Raw genomic sequence first — 23,664 nt, 5'->3', positions numbered from 1 at the left:
ATAAGCCATCACATAGCTCTGTACACGGAAAAATAAAAAAGTTATAGATTTTTGAAGGTGGGGAGTGAAAAAAAAAACCGCAAAAACGAAAAAGGGCCTGGTCCTTAAGGGGTTAATGTAATCTTCACATGGATACAAAAATGTTAATCCCAAATTCTATCCAAAAGCTGTTAACTGAAGAGTATCATTTTTTTTATATATAAAATAGTAATAGAACTCACACTGCATGTACACTGCAGGTTTTTTTTTCACAGGTACGAAACTGTGCATCTATGGAGCAGTGAAAAATACTGATGCCACACAGGTGTCATCCGCATGCTGTTCATATTTGTGGATCTGTTGCTAGGTAACACAGAATAAAGTGACTGGAACAACAGCATTTACCAGCCTGCAGTATTTTATATGGACCATAACTACTTTGGACTTGCGGGTGATACACGGACGGTATCGGCGTCCATATAGGAGAAGAACAGGAGAAAAACACAGAGGACATACGTGGGCAATGTTGTTTTCAGCGCATTTAAAACTGCTTGCTGTGTGTATGTAGCCCAAGTCACAAAGCCATATGAAGGCCCATGATCCGGACAAACAATTTGTGGCCGGATCACGGCCCCCTTTAAAGTCTATGGCACGTGAACAAACCGTCTCCCCACACTGTGACCGAGCCATGCTGAGCTCAGCTTTCAACTCAATGTTGACATAGTGTGAGCAGGTGTGTTAAAAATTGTGTTTTGTTAACACAATGTTATTACATTAACATTGTGTTAACATTGAATTGTAAACGCGAAGGTTAACAGCAATGCAACTTGCCAAATCTTCTCTTCCCAGATGTATTGCATTTTTTATTCATAGTTTTATAAATCCCCCTAAAGCTCCACTTAAGAGATAATGTGAATAATTACATTCTCAGAATCTTTTTTTTAGTATAGATCAGCGCTATTTATTTGCCATTATTTATACAATTATACAACGTTTAAAAAGGTCCCATTTCTAGGATGTAAAGCAACAAGAAAAATTGTATTTAGATGGCATTACTAAAAGCCACGGTTCTATAGCAGCGTGTCTTCTGAATAGAAGATATCAATATAGTTTTCTATAAAGGCTCTTATATGCAAAGCACCTTATGATCATACTCTCCGCTATATTTTCTCAATTCTTCATACAAATGTGCAAATTTACAGGAAACAGACCAAATCCGCTCTGTAGATTGTACCTTAATAGTGCTTAAGATGGTAGCAAGCATATTAAATAGTATAGTGGAGACTCACAAGTTCTAAAATCAAATTGCGCCAATTTTTCTTCATTAAACTGGATTTCTGGATAAGCGATCCCATTACCACATAGATGATATAGTGTGTTCTAAGGTCACCTTAAGTTTTGGAAAGCAAGAGATTCTAGAAGAGCAAAAAAGTCAATCTATAATCCAGGTAATGCAACTCTATAGTAGATAATGAATGCATATATTTCAAGCTTGTCTGCGGGACACCAGTGTTATCCATAACATTTTCTCTCAGCGTCACATGGAAAATGAAACATGATTCTCCTTTTTATGAAGCTGCATAGGTTGTCATTTTCCAATTGTGTTACCAATCAATGTACTAATGGTGAGATCTACCCAGTTAGTTTATTATTAATTATTCAGGGTTTTCAAGTGCATCAGATGTAAACATCACCATCGTGTCCTACAGTACAACATTTGCAACCTTCAGAATAAAATCAGGAATTTTGTTGCTTTGTTTTATGAAGTTTTATTTTTATCAATAGTTCCTTACAAAGGAGAAAAAAAAAAGAAAAGAAAAATCTGATTTACCAAATCCCTTTTAACGTTCCACGGAACCAAATAAATTCTCTATACAACCATTCAAAGTCAATAAATTAAAGAATTTTACAAGAGCGAGACACAGGCCTTTCACAGTGACAGGCAGAACAGTGGAATATAAAGTTCCGAGAAAAAGCATTTGTGGCATATGGCAGGGCTGTGCACGGATTGGCCCTCCACCGACAACATAATGTGAACTATCCATAAGGCTTCATTCACATCTTCAAAGGAATGATAGATGTAACAAAGATCTTTGATTGCATGTTATCCTTTTTTCCAAAATATACATACGTCCCAAACTGACCATTCATATGGAGGCGTTAAGCCTTATAAGAGGGGAAAAAAAAATCTGAGGTGGGTTTAGCAGATCCCTTCATACCCTCACCTCTATAAATTCCAGTTTGGACAGACCCTCCTCTCGTGCACACAGACCTTCCTGCTGCGCACACAAGCGAGGTGGAGGGCTTTCATGACGTTGTTCTGGAGGAGAAGGTGGAAGGAGATGAGGAGAATCATATTCTTCTGATGCCAGGTCAGGCACATCATCAGATTGAGCATCAGAACTTTCCAGGTCACTGCGAATGCTCTCAGGTTGTGCTAAAGTGATGTCCCGAGTAGCTACTTGGCCCCGGCAAGCATCATCTTCCTCCCCTTCTACAAGTGGAACACTTGCATGCAGAGATTCCTCAGTGCTGCTTTCACTCATCAGCTGGTATCGAGAAGGTTTGGCTTCTATATGAACTTGGATTTCAAGGTTATTGACCTCCCTAAAAGAAAGAAATTGGGGGAAAAAATAACAGCTTTTACATTTGAGTAAAATTTAACAAAATTATACATCATTCACACACACACTTAAATACATACAGTGGGGATGGAAAGAATTCAGACCTTTCTACATTTTTTCACGTTGTTTCATTGCAGCCAATTGGTAAGATCAAAAGGTAATTTTTTTGCTCATTAATGTACACTCTGCACTCCATCATGACAGAAAAAAACAGAAATATAAATATTTTATAATTTATTAAACAAGAAAAACTGAAATATAACATGGTAATAGGTATTCAGACCCTTTGCTGTAACACTCATATTTAACTCACATGCTGTCCATTTTCTTCTGATCCTTCTTGAGATGGTTCTACTCCTTCATTGGAGTCCAGCCATTTTTAATTAAACTGATTGGACTTGGATTAGGAAAGGCAAACACCTGGCTATATAAGACCTCACAGCTCACACTGCATGTCAGAGCACATGAGAATCAGAGTTTTAAAGAACTCCCCCAGGAGCTCAGAGACAGAATTGTGACAAGGTATTAATCTGGCCATGGTTACAAAAGAATTTCTGCAGCACTCAAGGTTCCTCAAGACCACAATGGCCTCCATAATGCTTAAATGGAAGAAGACGACCACTTCATCGACCTGGCTGTCCAGCCAAACTGAGCAATCGTTGGAGAATAGCCTTGGTGAGAGAGGCAAGGAAGAACCCCAAAATCACTTCATCTGAGCTCCAGAGATGCAGTAGGGAGAAAGTTGCACAAAGTCAACTCAGCCCTCACTGCAGCCCTCCACCAGAAGGGGCATTATGGCAGTGTGTGAAGCCTCTCTTCATTGCAAGACATATGAAAGCCCACTTACAGTTTGCAAAAAAAAAACAACACATGAATGACTTCCTATGAGAAATAAGATTCTCTGGTCTGATGCAACGAAGATTAAACTTCATGGTGTTAATTCTAAGCAGTTAAGAAAACCAAGCACTGCTCATCACCCAGCTGCCAAATACAATCCCAATAGCAAAACATGTTGGTGGCAGCATCATGCTATGGCGCTGTTTATCACAGAGTACAGAGATATCCTGGTTGAAAATCTCTTCCAGAGTGCTCTGGACCTCAGACTGGGCCAAAGGCTCTTTGACCATTCCTAATTGGCCCAGCCAGAGTCCTGACCTAATCCCAATTGAGCATCTCTGGAGAGACTTGAAAATAGCTTCCACCAACGCTCACCATCCAACCTGAGGGAACAGGAGAGGATCCCCAAGGAAGAATAGCAGATCCCCAAATCCAGGTGTGACAAACCTTATTACATAATTCCCAAAAAGACTCATGTCTGTACTAGCTCAAAAGGTGCTTCTACTCAATACTGAGCAAAAGGTTTGACTACTTATAACCATGTGATATTTCAGTTTTTCTGGTTTCAAAATTTCTACATTTCTGTTTGTTTCTGTCACGATGGGGTGCAGAGTATACATTAATGAGCAGATAAAAGATATTTTGCTTTCTTACAAATTGGTTGCAACGAAACAAAGAGTGAAAAATTTAAAGGGGTCTGAATACTTTTTGTGCCTACTGTATACACACACTGATCAGTCAGGTGAATGGGAATAAACAAAGAAAGCTAAATAAGTGTTAAAAAGCTGGCACATTTCTATGTACCTTTTCCACAGCCAGAAATGGGCCACATCATCACTTTGGCTATTGTCTGCTGTGAAATGTGCTACACAAATGAAAACTAACGTTCTAGATACAATAGCTAGTTTCAATTTATACAAGGTGTAACTCTGCTACTGAATCAACATTGTAAAAAAGAAACACAAATAAGAGGAGCAGACTGCCCCAAAGAAGCAGCAGCACCATGTATTTAACACATGGATGTCATGCATCCCCGGCGCAAGACAGAACATGTGTAAGAAGATGCACAGTTCCTTTGTAGATAGATAGTTCTCTAAAACTGTGTTCCTTGTGTAACCTGACTGACACACATATTACTTTTTTGAGATATGGAAGTCACATGTTTGGCATTTAGCTTTGTGGCCATCAGACATGGGTTAGACCATAGTCTAACCCATATAACCTATAACAGTGATGGCGAACCTTTTAGCAGCCAAGTGCCCAAAAAGCAACCCAAAACCGCCCTTATTTATTGCGAGGTGCCAACCAAAAATTAAAGCATTACCTTATTGCTACCTGTTCTTTAACAACTTTCAATCATATTTGCCTCCTGAGGACATCAACACAGTAGAAAGATGGGAAATTTGCATCATTTTAGCTTCTTTCCAGTGTCCCTCTGTGCACAGAGAATTGTGGGGCCAGCAGGGGGTCCTCCAAAGATAATTCAGCCCCGTCTATACATTCTGCCTCTTCCTACAGTCCCAAGTAGCAAAGTAAGTGTTAAAATATGACCGAAAGCAGCATCTTTTAAGTTACTTGTAACTGCAGGAAGATCCTTTGAGTCCTGTCTGGTGTGCTGGGGCAATGGCCCGGGTGCCCACAGAAAGGACTCTGAGTGCCGCCTCTGGCACCAGTGCCATAGGTTCGCCATCACTGACCTATAACCTAATGTTCAATAAATCTGGAAAGTATGGTTTGGGATTTGTCTATGGCACCTTAAAATGAAGCCTCATAATGCCTCTATATTTTGTAATCCATCAACTTAGAAAGAATATCTAGAGGAGAAGGGAATACATGATCAGAGGACTGCATTGTCTGGTTTTATAAAGCTAAATAAGTTTAGTTGTCAGAACAGGAAAACAGCCCTTATTGCCCATAGCAACCAGAGACAATCGTTCTCAGAAAGGGCCTTTAATACAGGGCAACGGTCAGTTTATTAATACGAATGGATAGTGATTACGTGTAAAAAAAAAAAAAGTCCGTATTCTGCCAACAGGTAAGCAAGCATTTGTCAGCTCAAAACAAATCTCACTGTGGAAAACAAAAGGAAAGCCTTGCGAGTCTATGAAATAAACAACAACCAGCCAACTTTCTATACAGACAACTGTAACCTGTCTGTGTCATAGGAAGGCACTTTCTTTAGTTTAGTGTGATGTGTTTTCAGTGTTAGAAAGATTCTATAAATAAAACGGCATAAACATTACTATAATCACTAAGGAATTTTGCAACCTGAAGTAGCCTGTGCTTAGCTAACTAGGAAGCTCAAGGGAATGTGAAATCCCTGCTGCTCTATGCCATAATAAAACTCTGATGGAAAAATTGAGATATTCTGAGAATAGCAATTGCCTAATAAAGCCACCAAAGCTAAATGTACAGCTTTGAAGGGAACCTGTCATCAGGAAGGTAATTTTTACATGAAGACAGGTTCCAATAGGTTCTGCAATGTTGATTTAAAAAGGCACCTGAATAATTCCACTGTTGTTTAATTGTTCTATTAACATTGCCTGGCTCCTGTTTATTGGAACCGGTCTTCATGTAAAAAGTACCTTCCTGATGACAGGTTCCTTTTAATACAACTCTAATACAAAATTAGGATGCACAGATTTTGCTACCTCGTTGGTCCATTCTTTATACGGAGATGGTTTCTCTGAGCTTGGTTTATGGCTTGGTGGCATATGAATATTACTTACCTCCCTGTCCCAAGCTTACTTTCTTACATCTTTGCATGGCCGCATTTCTGTAAAAAGTTTTCTGTAAGTTTCTATCAGGCTCCACTGTAAAATAATTTATGCACGCCCCGGGCGCCACAGTGGAGCCTGATGGTGCTCTGAAGAGCACCAAAGGCTAATTTGCATATCTTATAAAAACTCATTTTTTACAGAAATACGGCCATGCAAAGATATTGGAAATGAAGCGTGGGATTGGGAGGTATGCAATAGTCATCTACCATCGGGGTAGATGTCCTTTAAGATTATCCAATGTAGGAATCCCTTTTCAAGTGACCATGGAGGCAACTTAAGAGGCAGGCCAATAAAACCGGCCTCTAGAAGTCAAAGGGAATATTTGCTTAAGTAATTGGTATCCACATACATTACACAATTAGCCCAACAAATACAATATCATGGCAATTTTGTTATTTCCCCTGCAGAAAATTGACGCAACTAGGCAATGTTTACATTATTAGCAACATGAATCATATTAACACAGGAGACCACAATCCTACAAACATCCCATACACTTTCAATGCATAAACGACTCACGTATAAAAGGTTCAGCTAGCTCATCTTATTCTTGAAATGGTGGCGATTTTATGTTCTAAACAACTGAAACTATAGGAAGGGGCTATTAGCAGGGTCAGAAGGGTATTTCTAGTAAGGAAAATGTTTTAACCCCATAAGTGACCACCTTTACGGGTTTCTACTTCGGTCACTAAGGGACCTTGGTCGACGGGTTTTTCCATTATGCACAGGGAAAAAAACCGATTTGGCATTACAGACGGTGCCCTTGCTCTAACAGTCTGGATTGGAATGATCTAAGGTTAACCCCCTAGATCCTGAGGTCAGTGCTGTGACAGTGGGATCTATGTACCTGGTGAGGGCTCCCTCGTCCTCCCGGCGCCCCACAGAGTGATTGTGGGGTGCCATTTTATTTGCCGACAGCTGAAGGTCTCCGGGTCTGTCCGTTTCAGAGCCTACTCAATCCAGCCCCTGGGTGCAAGTGCATAGGCTGACACTTCTAATGCACTTCAATACATGGTTATTGCAGTCCATTAGTATGAACTAGTGATCACAGAGTTGCCACACGTGGCATTTTGGTTGCATTTTTAAACACAATCCAAAGACTCCAACCAAATGCCACGTGTGAACGCAGCCTCGGGCTCTGCAAACACATCATGGCAACGTTATGATAAATATTATTGAATTCCAAATCAACCTTCATTTTGTTTGAAGGCGTGTAAAATACCTAGTGTTAACAAGATTGCTCTTTTGAATAGTTTGAGGGGTGAAGTTAATAGAACAGGGTGATATGTGGTGGTTTAATATTAACAGAACTTCCAAAAACGCATATAGAAATAAAATGATTCCTAAAATAATTGATTCAAATATTTTCTTGAATTTACTTGATCATTGTGATCATCATAATAAAACAAAATGACACTTATAAAATGACGCCAACACAAAGCGGAGATGTGGTAAATGTTAGTCTTGTTACCAAAATTAGTTACTATCAGTTTGAAAGACAGAACATCTTAAATTTTGAATATAGCTAGTTTTTTTTCCAAATGTTTACTAAATTCACCCTTTTTCATGAATAAGGCTAGATTCACACGAACATATGCCATACGCTAGGTGAGCATACTGTCGGCGCGATTGAGAGGAGGGGTGGCCCCCCTCTACATCGAAGTGCACAGCATACTGTATTGATAAGTACAGTATATCAACCAAAATTTCCCACTAACTTGAAGAACAAAATGTCATGAAAAAAAAAAAAACTCAAAAACTCTTGGGTAAGTTAAAACATTCTTAGGTTATTACCAGATAAAGCGACAATTGATGGTTTTGAAAAATAGGCCTTGGTCATCAAGGCAAAAATGAGTTGGTCACTGAGGGGTTAAAGCCATACCTTTCCTGTGGGTTATAAGAACTTATGATGGAGCCAGCCATTGCTCTCGTGCTGGCACTATCACTTGCGGCTCCAAGGCTGACGGAATCTTTTTGGCAAGTATCTTTCTGTACATCTGCCTGAACCTCAAGCCTGCAGAAATAGAAATCACGATAAAAAGTATTAAATGAAGATGTTAATTTTTCATTCAGTGATATACACCAGGATATAGATCACTCATTGGGCCTCATTGTTATCATAATAAGTACCTGCAGTACTTGGCTCTGCTGCCACTCAGCATACCACCAGTTAATGTGCCACCAGTTAAAGTACCCCCAGAGAGAGCAGCAAAGCTAGCAGTTTCACTGTAGTTTCCTTGAAGAACACTCAGTCCATCTGTGGGGCTTCCGCTGGTGCTCAAGACACTGGTAAGGCCCTCCATGCTGCTTTCCCCAATACTGGGGTTTTTCAGTGCTCGCCAGGCATCTGCCACTAAAAATGGAAAACATAGCCTCGACATGAGCACAAAGCACACATCTCATGATGCATTACAGAGCATACAGCAACACTCTTACATTACCTGTGATTGGTCCATCTTCTTCAAAGTCAATTTTGACCCCTTTGCCATTAGCTGTGCTAACACCACATCCCCCACCACGACATAAGGAAACTGGCACCACTCCATACACATAAGCTAGCATGATGGGTACACCAATCCCTGAAGAGATACAATCAATATAGTAAGACAGGGTCAATACTATATACAGGTTTCTAATTTTTCTGTTCTGAAGATTTCAATCACTTACCAACACTGACGGCTGCCACCACAGGAGAAGCAATTACAGACAAGATGACGCCTCCGGTCACAGCCAAATTCTTCTTGTGTTTAGAGGTTTTTTTGTTCTCAAAGCGGCCATGGATCTGTAGAGAAATGAAAACTAATAATGAGATACAAGCTACCTACCTCATAATAATATTATCAACAGTTATATTGAATAGGAAAAGGTGAATGCATAGAGAAAAAAGATAAAACAAATGGTAAACAGATTTGCTAATTCCACTCATCTATGTCAGTGAATTCTGCTTCATTTTATTTGCATTGTATAAAAATACATTGCTTATTAGGTTATTTCCATCTTCTAAAGTTATCACTAGAATTGCTTTATGATCTGATGAGGTCAACCTCCAAAATGGAACAAATAAGTTTTTAACTGATTGGAGCTTTGCAGGCGCTTCCTTGTTCTTTGATGTCATCCTGCACTGGACATCCCCTATCGACCCCAATGGCCAATAAATACAGACTGGCTAGTGACATAGATCCAAGTAATGGCAGATCTAAGTATTCCACCGCTCTCCAATGCCGCCATTCTGCATTTGGTGGCGTTGGAGAGCGGAATACTTGTGATCCGTCCTGTAGATCCAAAAACACTATAAACCCTTCCAATCATCCATTTTTCCTTGTGTTATTCCCCCCAGTGTGGAGCTGGTAGTAGTGCAGCGGAGGTAGCGGTGCACGCCACGTGTTGAGGAGGTAGCGGTGCAGAGAATGTAACGGTGCACCCTGCATATGGAGGTGGTAGCAGTGCACACAATTTGAGAACTTCCTAATAAAACTATAAACCTTCATTTAAAAAAAAAAAAAAAAAAAAAAAAAAAAAAAAAAAAAAGCAAACGTAAACAAAATTATGGGAATAGAAAGAAGACAAATGGCAAAAGTTTTATTGGGGTCCAATTATCAGCTCCGAATCTGATATTTATGAACTATCCTAAGGATAGGTCCTCTACTTCTAAAAAGGAGGGAAACCCGTGTAAAGTGCAAGGCAAATCAAACAAAGCAAGGGGGCTGCTGAACTTTACATACTTTCTGTACTAACCTTTCTGCCAACGTAAACAGGAATCCCTATGACCATGGCAGGAATGGCAATACCAGCGATTAGGGAAATGCCAACAGGAGCACCAATCAGTGTTCCCAATTGCCAAATAATTTTCTTCTTCCTGCTCCATGGCTTTTTTCCCCAAAATGTACAACCTGAGGGGCTGTAAGAGACAACAGAATATTATTATTATAACACTGGTAAAGGCCCCTGGGCATATTATAAGGTAAAATAATGACCTGAGGTAGTGTAGATCAGAAATCTCCTTCATACAGAGCCAGCAGAATTCACAGCCACACACTGCACATGTCATGTGATTACAGCTCCCATCATTCATCTTGATAATGTAAGCGCTACATCTAGGGCAAGATTTCATGTCATCAGCTGGAAAAAAAGACAATGGTCAGAAGGTTGCAAAGCATCAGACAGTATGAGCCTTCTGCTGCTAGCACACCCAAAGCCTCAGTTACACAGAGGCCATCAGAGATGGATGCCATGGCACCCAATGGTCTACACTGAACGGATAACTTTTCTGGCCCACATCCACTATACATCTTGTGTTTCCAACTATATGCTGCCATTTATAATGAGGGACTGAGACTCTTTTGGCTTCTGTGACAGTTTAGGTTGTGTGATAGTGATGGGGAAAGTCGTTAAGGGTAGATATATTTCCCCTAGGTATCTGTCTAATATATTTATGCTTTAGGTAAGTTGTTGTGTGTGGTGGAAAGCAGAATCCTACAAAGGTTGGCTTTTAGTAATACCTGGAATAAAGGTGGCCCTGGTGCTGGACTGGAAAAAGAGAGGACACATTTCCCGTTCTACTGGCTTATCTCTGGCTTTTGGACCACATGCCTGTGCGATCATCTGCAGCAGGTGCTGACTGCAGGTCTCTGTCTCTTGGAGTCGACAGCTGAGCACTGCATTTGAGAGCTGAGACCACACATTCAGTGACTGCAACCAAGGCTGTGAGTTTTGCCTACTCAGGGCCTAGTAGTAAGGTACCTGGTATAGTCATTATTGATTGTCTAGAGCTCAAATGAGTAGATAATGTGTCTTGTTTTTGAAACTTTGAAAGTCCTCATCTTGGTCTAATAAAGCCCATTTTCCTTCCTCTAACAAAGCCAATCCTCCACAAAGGGTGTTTTGGATGCGGGCAACAGATGTAATGTGCAAATATGGAGGAGCTGGTAAAGCATTTCACCATGCTGAAGCAATAGGCAACCAGATAGAAACAAACATGTTGCTGCAAAAATCTTCTGAACATTACTATCAAGGTAGAAGGATGTACTGTGACTGCATTATTGGACTTTAGTGCATGTCAGTTTAATGACTTTAGTACACCAACTTAGTAGACCGTGTAAAATGTAAGGGACAATATATTGGGGTCCTCACCCATCCCCTTTCTATAGGCAGCCATGTCATAAGTAAGGGAAAGATAGAGCATGCTTTCTTTTTCCCATTGACATTACGGTAGGGTGAGACACGTGTCCAAATACCTATCCGGCCACAAATTGTGCGGTCGGAGATCGGTCCAACAAATATTCGTGTGCAAGGGGCCCAAGGGAAGTCTTGATGATTCTTTATCATGGAAGTCTGCCATGATAAGGTGGAACCTTGAAGCTGAGAGGGCATTCCAGGTGTTGAAGATAGTCCTGTGTAACCAGTCTGTCTTAGTCATACCTGAGTTTTATTTTCCAGACCAATGCTTCAGATGTGGGACTAAGACCATTCCTCTCTCTGAAGGTAGGTGGAGAGGAAAAACTCATTCAAGCAGCACCACTCCTGAGAAAAATTATAGCATAGTTGAAAGGGAGTTCTTGGCCATTAACTGGGCTCTCATGTCTCGTGTCTCTCTGCTGGGCCAACAACTAGATTAATTACTGACCACTCTCCCCTTGCATAGATGTGTCAGACAGAGAGAAAAGGCAGTTACAAGGTGGTTTCTTACTTTGCTAAATTTCTAATTTACAGTGGAGCACAGTACTAGAAGGCTGCAAGGGAATGCTGATGCTCTGTCTAGGACTCTCTGCCTTATAGCAAAGAGTGTCCAATGCCACAACAAAGAGGGGGGGGGGGGCATGAAAGGTAGTGATGGGGCAAGTCGTAAAAGGGGTATTCCCACGAAGACAAGATTCTTAGATGCACTCAGGATAACAAAATAATTCACATTCTATAATTCATTATTATTTACAAAAATATAGCATTTCACAGTTATAATTCCAACATGTCTGAGTCAGACCTGGTGTACACAATTTCGGTTGCCCCATGATCCGACTACAAATCAAAACTCTAGGGTCGGGCTGGATATATTATTCTCCTATCTGATGCTGCAGCGAGTTCTCTCTGCATTGGCTCCTTCCCCTGGCATTCCAAGACAAGCTGACACACACACAGACTTCCTGCCAGCAACTAACAGTGTGGGGAGATTTACTCTACCAGCTAAAGGCAAGATAAGGTCTTTATTCAGGGGGGAGGCGCAGAAGAGTGGACAGTGTATGTTATGGCTAAAACAGTAGAGATGAGAATGTCATTGTGTGTTATATGCATTTCATCTCTGATCTGTGTCATCTATGTGTGTCAAATACTAGTGAATGTTCAGAGGCTAAATGAAAGTGTATATAAACCTGGGCCCTAATAATTTAACCACAATGTCAGCATACAGCATCTCACAGCACAGGAGGGATCATGAAATGTCTGCTTGAGAGTCATGAGAGTCCACGTCCCCACACTGGATTTTTACACTGACCATCACCGAGTTATAGTAAAATTGTAAAGTAAGGGGTTACTTTGTGTAACTACCACAAGGGGATTGAAATTTGAGAATTTCCCAGATTTCTGCATGTGTATCTTGTGGAAAGCAGAGACTTACTAAAAGTCAGACTTGGTAAAAGCCAGAATAATGGGGGTCCTCGTGCTGCACTGGTAAAAGAAATGGCATGTTTCCAATCCTTGGCCTATCTCGGGCTTCAGGACCACACATTTGTGAGATCAACTGCAGACAGCTGAGCACTGCACGTGAAAGCTAGAACCACAAAGTCTGGGACTGCAACCTAGTATAGACAGGATAGGACTGCAGGTAGTAGGTTTTGTGTCGAAGAAAAGCATTTTTTTTTGTATGCATTTTTTTTATATTGCACAGGCCATATGTTTTTGAAACCTGTGTCCTTATTTCGGGCCCCTTTCACACAAACGTACGATTTCTCCAGTTCTTTATTTCTGTGCCCTCCGGCTCCATATATATGTGATGTTTTTCATGCATATATGCATGTAAAAAAACATACCTGAACCAGACTCTTGACCATAGCTGATTCCAGAAGGGTGCTTCCGGCGCACACCAAATGAAGGTGCTCGTTGCTGGCGTGCCATGTCACAGGTTTGATTTGGGTGCCACACATGTTTGCAATGGTAACAAAATTCTGTTTGGCAGCCTTCTCTCTCACAAACCAGCCTGGGGCAACTGGCACAACCATAGGCAATGACGGCATACCTAAGATAGAACATAATAGATGGTCACATTCACAGAATAGATGATAAAGAACTTTGGTTTATTCTTGTTTCACCTTGCCACTCCTTTTATGGAAGAGAATTCTAATGACAGTAGGGTGTCCGGCGTCAGTGTGCAATGTTAAAACACAGAGTGCACACATACAACATATATGTACAATTCCAGATATGGTTCAAAATTTGAATTTCGGGTTTGATTTTTATACATTCCCTGGCACCTAGAAACACAATGTGAAATGATGAACATTTGATCCTCTTCACCTAATGTGGCTACATATTAACACTGTGACCCAGAACGTGTCCAACAAGTTAAATGTAACACGAAAGACACACACATTCCTGAATATAGTTTTTATTTCAGGCCATACTCCATTATATACACCTATGTTATGACGTTCTTACTTTAATTCTTATGAGCCACAGAAGGTTCCGAGATTGTGCTGCTAATACAATACCACACATCTAACATTGACCTTTGTTATCTCATTAGCTTGGTTTATGGATATATAGTTTTTTATTTAATTTACCACTGTGTAAGGAGCATACAATGATAGATCTGTGTGAAGCTCAGTGCAATTTTCTGCAAAAATTGTTTAGCGCCCCCTGTGGATAGAATGTTCCTTCTACTGCATATTTTGGTGAATATAAAATTGTGGATATGTATGAACTCCCCATATCTTACTGTTTTTCAGGAAGTACATTTTCTATATACAATTTTTTGGGATTTCTACAAATGTAGTGGATATCACTGTTTCATGCAAAGTTGCATTAAGGTGGTTGCGTATGAATTAGAATGTTATTTTTTTTATACATGGTAGGCTGTGATTTTTGTTTTAGCATTCTTGGGAGTTTAAATTCTTGTCGAGGTTGTGTATTGTTGTATATGTAAATCTGCTCACTGTTATTTTTAAATCCCTATTTGTGCGTAAATTAGTAGTGATATTATGATTATTTATTATTCTGTAAATGATGATATCTCTGAAAAAGTTGTTTTAATAGGTAACTTACCAAAATAAGTTATAAATAAGTACACCATTATTCCATCACCCTTTCCCAGGTTCAGTTACAGATGCAGAGGGTGCATGTACTTCTGTAAAGTCCAAGTCTCTCCTGCAGGTTCTTCTATATTCTGCCTACAGATGACAGACTGATAAGAGGGCACATTTCAAACGCCTATATCTCCTGCACCCATATACACAATTATGGTGTCATATTAAACAGGAGAGTTTCCCTTTTAATAGAAGATATATGGAATGTGCATGGATGCTTCACAGAACTGGAGATAACCACTATTAAATTTACAAATCGGAAATAGAAAGCTGTACATAAAAATCACATTTTAGTACAACTTTAAGAGTGGATAGCTCTAGTTCTGTGTCACATCCATACACAATCTAGATCTAGTATTAAAGGATAGATTCTCCTATTTGACACCAGGATAGGTGCCAGGGTACAGAAGATATGGCCGTTTGAAGTTGGTCACTGTCATGACATTTATAAACGTCTTTTCTGCAAGGAGCATGTGCAAATAGGACGTATAGCTGTAAGGCAGTCATGAAGGGGTTAATGCGATTTTGACCAAGGGGCAAGTCTCTTTCATAAAACATATGGTTTGTTGGGGTTTAGTAGAATTCTTTATGCTGTCATTTCGGTTTTATTTGAATATGTCAAAATTGTAAACATTTCTCTCGCCAATAACGGCGCAATATTTCCAGAAATGCCCAGCAGGAAAAGTTCATTACTGTCTTTAAATGCAATATCAACATAAAGATTGTTACATTAAGGCAATGGGACCATTACAGTCCGAGGTCTAGCAACAATAACAACATTAGTATCACACTGCTGATGTCACCGAACTCCCATAGGTGGCTCCCTAGGATATTTGTGCCAAGAGGCAGACATAGCATCCTTTGTTGCTAAGCAGGGTTCTGAATGCCTAAGATATAGACCTGAAGTCCTGGTCATTGACAGAAAGATTGCAGCTATTCACTTTACACCTTAAATTCTATCCTACTGTTTAACCCTTTAATGTCTTCTAATAGAAACCCTTATTTAACATGCCACTGTCCTGTGACTATTCAAGCCAATAGACGATGGAATCCAGGCACTACAGACAGTACACTGTTCTCAGTGCTGGAGATGTTCAGGTATCCTCTAGCCAGGGGTTCTGCTGGTCCAGTGCTGGTTGGACGACATGATCTCATTAAAGGCCACCTACCCACTGGTTCTGGAAGAAGAATGTGAGGTGCAATCTGTCAGCCAGCCAATAGTCAGTTATCCATTATCTGCCAGCCCACGGTATTTTATATGGATGCAGTACAGTTATAGTGCAATATGTCCCACATTTACGGACAGAATACAGCCGTATATGCAGAACAGAAAAGACCATTTGGTCGTGTGCATGAGGCCTAAAAGGACATCTTCCACCAGGATGGAAGATTGTAAACCATGCAAACTGACATACTGGCGAGTGCCCCCTCTGGCAGAATCTGCTCTTTTAGCTTCTTATGCCCTGGTATTTGCAAAAAAGCTTTTTAAACTTATGCAAATGAGCCCGAGGGGTTCCAGTCTACAGAGATGTCTGTATGAATTGTAGAATTGTATAGTACTGTGGTCATCTTTTTCTCTACATAGAACTGTGGACTAGGTTCAGACACTCATGACAACACATGTGTATTTCACTCCACTGGTGTATACAAGCTAAAAGGTAAAATCCACCCCACATGAACAGATTTTGCCTTAAAGGGCTATTCCCACAAAGACAAGTTTTTTAAATGTACTCAGGATAACAAAATAACATTCTCTAACAGCACTTCTGCCTTGCAGCGCTGGGGTCCTGGGTTCGAATCCCACCCAGGTCAACATCTGCAAAGAGTTTGTATGTTCTCTCCGTGTTTGTATGGGTTTCCTCCCACACTTCAAAACATACTGTTAGGTTGTTTAATGTGTGAGCCCCATGGGGACAGGGACCAATTTGGCATGCTTTGTGCAGCGCTGCGTAATCTGTAGGCGCCATATAAATAAAGAATTATTATCAGTCCTGGTGTACACATTTCAGTTGCCCCTAGACACGACCCTGTAACTTCTGACTTGGGGTCGGGGATGCCATCTTGGATTTCTGTGCAAGGCCGTGGAGCTGGGTTTCTAGAGTGGGTCACTCTAGCCCCACCCTACCTGCAGTCCAGGACTGAGCTCACACACTGATACACAGACACCAAGTTCCTGCTGCCAGCAGCATGAGGAGAACTACAAGCTACAGACAGATTAGTTCTTTATCTAGGGGAGGCACAGAAGGAAGGCACAGCAGATCTAGTGTGTTGTGCAATAGCAGGGATGTAGGAGAGCTGACAGTGTGTAATAGGCATCAAATGGATCTCATCTCCTCTCTATGTGTCAGATACTAGTACAGTGTTAAGAAGCCAGATGAAAGTGTATATAAACCCTGTACCCTGAAAATCTAACCACATTTTCAGCTCACAGAACTAGAGGGATTATAATGTGTCTGCTTAGAGAGTCCCCGTCCAAACCCTAGAATCTTATACTGACCATCACTGAGTGATAAAACAGCAATAAAAATGAGTAAAATTATGAAGTAAAGGGTAAACATCACCAGGAGATTGAAATTTGAGAACTTTCATGGAAAAACCCTTTTAACTACTTGCAACTCAGTGACTGAGTGAATATCCGTTACTGAGCCTTGACACTTAGCGGCAGATTTATCCTTCCGGCATCAGTATACACTGGGTGTCAGCTGAGTGAGCTCCTATTGCGGGTGTTTAACTCGCCTGCCAGGGGTCTCTCCCACACTTTGTGGGTCGCTGATAGTTTCCATGGCAGCCCTGAGGTCCGATCAGGACCCCAGGGATGTCTGAAGACATTGCCTGTGAGATCCAGCCTGTGACAGGATTTTAAAGGCAAAGTGTCAGCCTATGCATGTGCATAGGCTGACTGAGCTAACACCCTGCAAAACATCAGTATTCAGATGATTACTTGTTCATGTCCCATGGTGAAACTAATAAAAAGTTTTTACAAAATCTTATTCAATAAAAAAAAATAAAAATGTCCAAAATCCCCATTAACACAAATTGTGAAAAAGGTAGAAATCATAACAGAATCCCCATATACAGGCGGTCCCCTACTTAAGAACACATGACTTACATACGACCTCTGGATTTTGGTAATTTACTGTACTTTAGTCCTAGGCTACAATAAACAGCTTTAACAGTTAGCAATGGTGCCTGTAATTAAGATTTATTGTTTATCCTGGTTCTTATGACAACCCAACATTTTTAAAATCCAATTGTCACAGAGACCCAAAAAATTCTGACTGGGGTTACAATGATAAAGTATACGGTTCCAACTTACATACAAACTCAACACGATGAATGCCATAAAAAAAAAATGTTAAAAACCCAAAAATTATTATTTTTACCCATTTCATCCCACAAAAAAAATGCAAGAAAAAGTGAAAAAAAAAACATATCTACTCCATAAATGATACTTGTGCAAAGTACTACACGTCCCGCAAAAAACACCAAAAATGCCACATGGAAGACAACGATACAAAAATGATAGACATTTTCCCACATTAGTAAATCTGCAAACTAAAACCTAAACTATAAGAAAAAAAAAATGTAAGTATGATATTCCCATAACCGTATTGACCCATAGAATAAAGTTAACATGTTATTACGCTATTACCTTTTTTACCGTAAAAAAAATCTAGTACGGAATTGATTCTTTTTTACTCCTTCGCCCCCCCAAAAAAGTTAAAGGGGTTTTCCCACGAACAAAAATTAGGCCCATTTCACGGAATAGAGAATAACTTGCTGCTCAGTAGGGGTCTCAGTGCTGAGATCCCCACAGATTGCAAAAACGGAACCCATCGTCGCTCCATCAGACTGATGGAGCAGATGACCACGCGTGACCGTTTTGCTCCATTAATCTCTACAAAGCTGACCGAGATCACAAATGCGCGTCCCTCCCCAATTTCCATTAGAGATTAATGGAGCAGGAAAAAATAAATAAATAAAATCAAATGTTGCCGATAAATGGTGATCCCCATGGAAAACAAATCTTTAAAAAACTAGGCTTTATTGAAAGTCCATTAAAAAAAAAAAAATTAAAAAGGAGCTCACGCATTTCAGGCCGTCTGGCCCTTATTCATAGCATAACCTTTTGTAACAATGCCGCTTGTTTAAATAACTGTAGCACATGCGTGTAGATTTTGCCTACGTCATAGAACATATGACTAAGAAAGTCCAAAACTAAACAAGACTTAATGAAAATACATCAAATCAGTTTTGTAGTTTAACCCTGAAGGATCTCCCCTTGGGTGATTTATCCAAAAATCAAATTAAAAAGAAATCCAAAAAGTTTCTTCTGTTCTTAAGGCACTGGTCCAATCTCTGCCTCTTTTTGGACGGAAAACTTTCTCTATAGCAACAACCTGTAATGTATCTCTGAAATGTTTGGATGCACCTGATACTGATTTGGGTGTATTGGTGTAGCTCCTTTAATATGTTCTCTCATTCTAGTTTTTAATATTCCGATGGTGCCATCTTTGTACAGTTGTAGTTGGCATTCAATACATGTAATTAGATATACTATATGGTGGCTACTGCAGTTCAAATGAGTTCTGATTGTATAAGAATTGTTTTTATGCATATGGGTGCATATCCTACACCTCACTTGTTCACATTTGGTACTTTGTACTTTAACCAAGACTGAGTACTCTTGGTGCTCATGAATAAATTAGGGGCTAACAAATTGCCCAAAGACATTACATTTCTGGCTACAAAGAGGCAGCCTTGGTATAGTAGGTATATATTTTTTAATGATTTTAACAACCTAATGAGAATTCCTGCTAAAGGTAGTACTAAAGGTGACAGGAGAACATTCAGATTTGCCTTCAGTTACTTTTGGTTATATTAATTCCTGTCTAGATTTATGTGATGGGTCGTTGTACGTGTAGAATACTAGTGTATTTGTATCCTCTTTGATGCAAATTATGTGTAATGTTTTTGGTTTCTTGTGAATATGTATCTTGATTGTTATCAATAGTCTGAATGAATTCTCCTTTAGGTAAATTGCATGAGATGGATGACAGCTTTTGGCATGTAATAATGAGTTACTTGATATGCGTTTTCTATATGTAATAACTTTAGATGAATGAGTGTTAGTATTTAGTTTCATGTCTAAAAAGGAGATCTCTGTAGAAGAAAAAGTGTGAGTATGTTGTAGATTGTGTGCATTGTTAAGATAATGCCTAAAAGTTGGAAATGTCATCTTGATTGTATCCATCATAGTGTGTAGGGACAATCATCGATATAACGATCTTACAATTTTGGATGACAAATGGATTGAATTAATTAAAAATACACATTTCTTCATACAAGTTTGCCAAAGAGGGTGAGCCCATGGGACACCTCTGTTCTGTAGATAAAAAACACTGTTGAACATGAAAAAGTTGTTGATTAAAAAAAAATTAATTTTTTGTTTGTAAGACCAACTACAAAACATAGGTAGCACCAGCAGAAAACTAGCATGAGAGAGCAATATAATAGGCGCTACACCTACTGATATACCCAAATCAGTAACATGTGGATCAAAACATTTGGGAGACACCTCTAAACTATAGGTTATTGCTGTAGAGAAAGTTTTCCGCCCAAACAGAGGCAGAGATTGAACCCGTGATTTACAAACAATAGATCTCCAAACAAGATATCGGATTTTTATTAAGTCTTGTTTTTTCTGTAATGAATATAGTTGTGTTAGCCTTTCTTTGTCATGTGTTTATGACATAGGCAAAATCTACACGTACGCGCTTCAGTTATTTAAACAAACGGCATTGTTACGAAAGATGCTACGAATAAGGGACATATGGCCTGGAACGTGTAAGCTCATTTTTCTTTAATGCAGCTGGATCAACCATTTGTCAATATATATTTCTGATTCCGACAGAGCAGATGCTGTGCATGGATATTCCCTCACTCTATGGTTTAAAGGGAAGGTGAGTTGAACCATATATTATTTCTATTGTACAAAAGAATAGGCAGAGCCTTAACTTACAAACTGGCTATGTCCTGCAGGGGTTAAACATCATCGCACATTTCTGGGCTGGGCTAGGTTCACACCAGTGTGTGGCACTATGGCCACCTAAATATACCTGTCACTATGGAAGGGCTTATGTAGTTCTCCTAGAACAATGGTGGCAAACCTATGGCACCCCGACCATCGCCCCAGCACACAAGATAGGATTTAAAAAATCTTCCTGCAGTTCCAAGAAACTTAAAGGGCACCTACCACCACAAATCTACCTATAAAGGTAGATCGGGTGGTAGGTGAATCAATGGGACGTGAGGATAGCCCTTTTAAGGGCTAATCCTCACGTCCCCGCACTGTTTTATAAACTTTTATTACTTATATATGTTAATTTACTTATGCGGCTACCGGGGCGTGGAGTAGCCGCATCTGAGGTTACACGAGGCGGCTACTCCACGCCCCGGTAGCCATATTACCCCTCCTACTCACCATGTTCGGCGCGCAGCTGCTCGTAGCTGCGCGCCCTCGTCCGCCGATCCTGCCGTCTGCGCATGCGCAGAACAGCAGGCCCGCGCCTGCGCAGCCCCGGCTTCAGAGCAGTGACCGCGCAGGCGCGGGCCTGCTGTTCTGCGCATGCGCAGACGGCAGGATCGGCGGACGAGGGCGCGCAGCTACAAGCAGCTGCGCGCCGAACATGGTGAGTAGGAGGGGTAATGTGGCTACCGGGGCGTGGAGTAGCCGCCTCGTGTAACCTCAGATGCGGCTACTCCACGCCCCGGTAGCCGCATAAGTAAATTAACATATATAAGTAATAAAAGTTTATAAAACAGTGCGGGGACGTGAGGATTAGCCCTTAAAAGGGCTATCCTCACGTCCCATTGATTCACCTACCACCCGATCTACCTTTATAGGTAGATTTGTGGTGGTAGGTTTCCTTTAAAAGATGCTGCTTTCAGTCATATTTTGATACGTACTTTGCTACTTGGGACTGTAGGAAGACTGAGAAGTAGACAGGGGCAAATTATTTTTGGAGGACCTCCTGCTGGCCCCACCATTCTCTGTACAGAGGGAAACTGGAAAGAAGCTAAAATTATGAAAATTTACCATCTAAAATGATTGAACGTTGTTGAACAGGGAGCATTAAGTTACTGCTTTAATTTTTGGTTGGCAACTCGCAATAAATAAGGGGGGTTTTGGGTTACAGTTTGGGCACTCGGCTGCTAAAAGGTTCGGCATCACTGTCCTAGAACAAAATCACTTCTGCAGTGAATAAGACTGGTGTGCCCACAGACATCCACCACAGCTGCACCCAGGGGACACCTATGCCAGCGGCACATAATGAGCTGGCCTCCTCCGCTACCTGGCGCAGCGGGCACAATCTGAGAATTCCCCACACACCCTAGCACTAGGAGCTCACCCACAGTCCGGGGCAGGGCACCACCTGCAGTCCGGGTCAGCTGCCAGGCAGCGGCGTAGCAGGAACTCCTCGTACTTGCGGGTGAGCTGAGGGTCGCGCAGGATGGCCCGGACATGCTGAGGGCTCAGGCGCTCCGCGCACTCGGGACACCGCAGGTTCACCCTGCTCTCGGTGATCTCGATGCGGAGATACTGACGCAGACAGCGGAGGCAGGAGCGGTGCCGGCAGCTGAGTAACTCCGGCAGCTCCTCGGGGGGCTGGCGGACCAGGCATAGCGGACACTCCAGGAGCGAGTCCTGGCCTCCAGGGGAAGACGGGGGCTGGGGAGCAGGGGCCGGAGGAGGAGGCGGAGGAGACGGGGGTGGAGAGGGGACTGATGGCTCTGGAGCCGCACGAGTCCGTCCCGGGAATACGCTGGGCAGAGACAAGAGAAGCCGGCGGCGCCGGGCCCCGGGACAGGGGGGAGGCTCCGCAGAGCCCTCTGTCATGGTACAAGTGCCGAGGACTGCTAACCAGGAAGTGATCAGAGCTTGGGGACGGACTGCGCCTCCGCCTCCAATCCGCCCCGCTGAACGAAAGAGCCTGCGCAAGTAAAAGCGGCAGAGAGAATACTTAACCCCGCCCTAGTGAGGGCACTGATTATGCGCAGTCAGGTGATGGGGGGAATCAGATTCCTGGAGGATGCGTATGTTCTCGCAACATGATGTGAAATGTCATTGAACGCTTAGAAGGATTATATCCCTACTGACAGCTCAGTAACAGATTGCTGGCATTATGCGTGTGCTTGGGTTGTACGACTAGGGTCACGTCTGCAATGCTATCTCCATTAGGAGCCATTAACACATCAGCTGATAATTATCACAGTACAGGGATAATACACACGCTGATGTCACAGTTCAGAGATTATACAAACAGTGATGTCACAGTACAAGGATAATGTACACAGTGATGTCACATGACATGCATAATACACACAGTGATGTCACAGTACAGGGATAATACACACGCTGATGTCACAGTTCAGAGATTATACAAACAGTGATGTCACAGTACAAGGATAATGCACACAGTGATGTCACATGACAGACATAATACACACAGTGATGACACAGTACATCGATAAAACACGGTAATGTAACATTACTGGAATAATACACACGGTGATTCATGCACACACTGACAAACAGAAATGTTGCTTCTTTAGGAAGGTTACAAATTGTTTTATGCATTAGCACTAAGGGTAAATCTTTGTATCTGACTTTGAAATAAGACTTAAAAGGTAGAAGGGGTGGTAGGTGGATGAATGGGACGTGAGGATAGCCCTATTTTGGGCTAATACTCACGTCCCGGGTGTCTTTTAGAAAACTTTAATGTCGGAATATGTAAATTTTTTTATGCGGCTACTGGGGCGTGGAGTAGCCAGAAATGAGGCCAATAGTCCCGGCTACTCCACGCCCCAGTAGCCTTGTTCCTCCGCCTACCATCTAATCTTCGTCGCGCAGCTCCTCGTAGCTGCGCGCCCTCGTCCGAGTTCCCCGGGATCTGCGGCCTTCTGCGCATGCGCAGTAGCTCTGGCCTCGGGGGGGGGGGGGGGGGGCGTTAGTGTGGAACAATTTTTTAGTTAGCAGGCAAAGTGGTGTGTGGAATCAATTATGAGTGCATGTTGGCAAGGTCCCGGTACCAACACTGTGTAAACATCCAATCTAAATGCTGGGCTCGTTGACAGTGACGTTAACTGTCA

At 41.5% G+C, this 23,664-nt stretch overlaps 1 protein-coding gene across 1 annotated transcript; it reads right to left on the bottom strand.

Annotated features, from left to right (window-relative positions):
* Window positions 1-948: 948 nt before the first annotated feature.
* RNF19B (ring finger protein 19B) lies at window positions 949-22,515 on the bottom strand. Its single transcript, XM_072136552.1, has 9 exons — window positions 21,924-22,515; window positions 13,240-13,445; window positions 10,195-10,339; window positions 9,956-10,118; window positions 8,888-9,002; window positions 8,662-8,799; window positions 8,351-8,573; window positions 8,103-8,234; window positions 949-2,586 (listed from the first exon to the last, which is right to left on the bottom strand). Exons 1-9 carry the CDS (start codon window positions 22,409-22,411, stop codon window positions 2,193-2,195), a joined length of 2,004 nt encoding a protein of 667 aa, XP_071992653.1. The 5' UTR covers window positions 22,412-22,515; the 3' UTR covers window positions 949-2,192.
* Between the last annotated feature and the right edge of the window lie 1,149 nt (window positions 22,516-23,664).

Source organism: Engystomops pustulosus, chromosome 2 (assembly GCF_040894005.1).
Source record: "Engystomops pustulosus chromosome 2, aEngPut4.maternal, whole genome shotgun sequence".
Lineage (NCBI taxonomy): Eukaryota > Metazoa > Chordata > Amphibia > Anura > Leptodactylidae > Engystomops > Engystomops pustulosus.
The sequence above is the reverse complement of the archived record's forward strand: the minus strand, read 5'-3'. Positions and strand labels throughout refer to the sequence as shown.

Coding starts and splice junctions, on each gene's coding strand:
- RNF19B (XM_072136552.1), bottom strand. CDS start 22,411: ATGACAGAGGGCTCTGCGGAGCCTCCCCCCTGTCCCGGGGCCCGGCGC. Junction 13,446..21,923: donor TGCCCTGCCCCGGACTGTGG/GTGAGCTCCTAG, acceptor GTTCTATCTTAG/GTATGCCGTCATTGCCTATG. Junction 8,574..8,661: donor AGAAGATGGACCAATCACAG/GTAATGTAAGAG, acceptor TTCCATTTTTAG/TGGCAGATGCCTGGCGAGCA.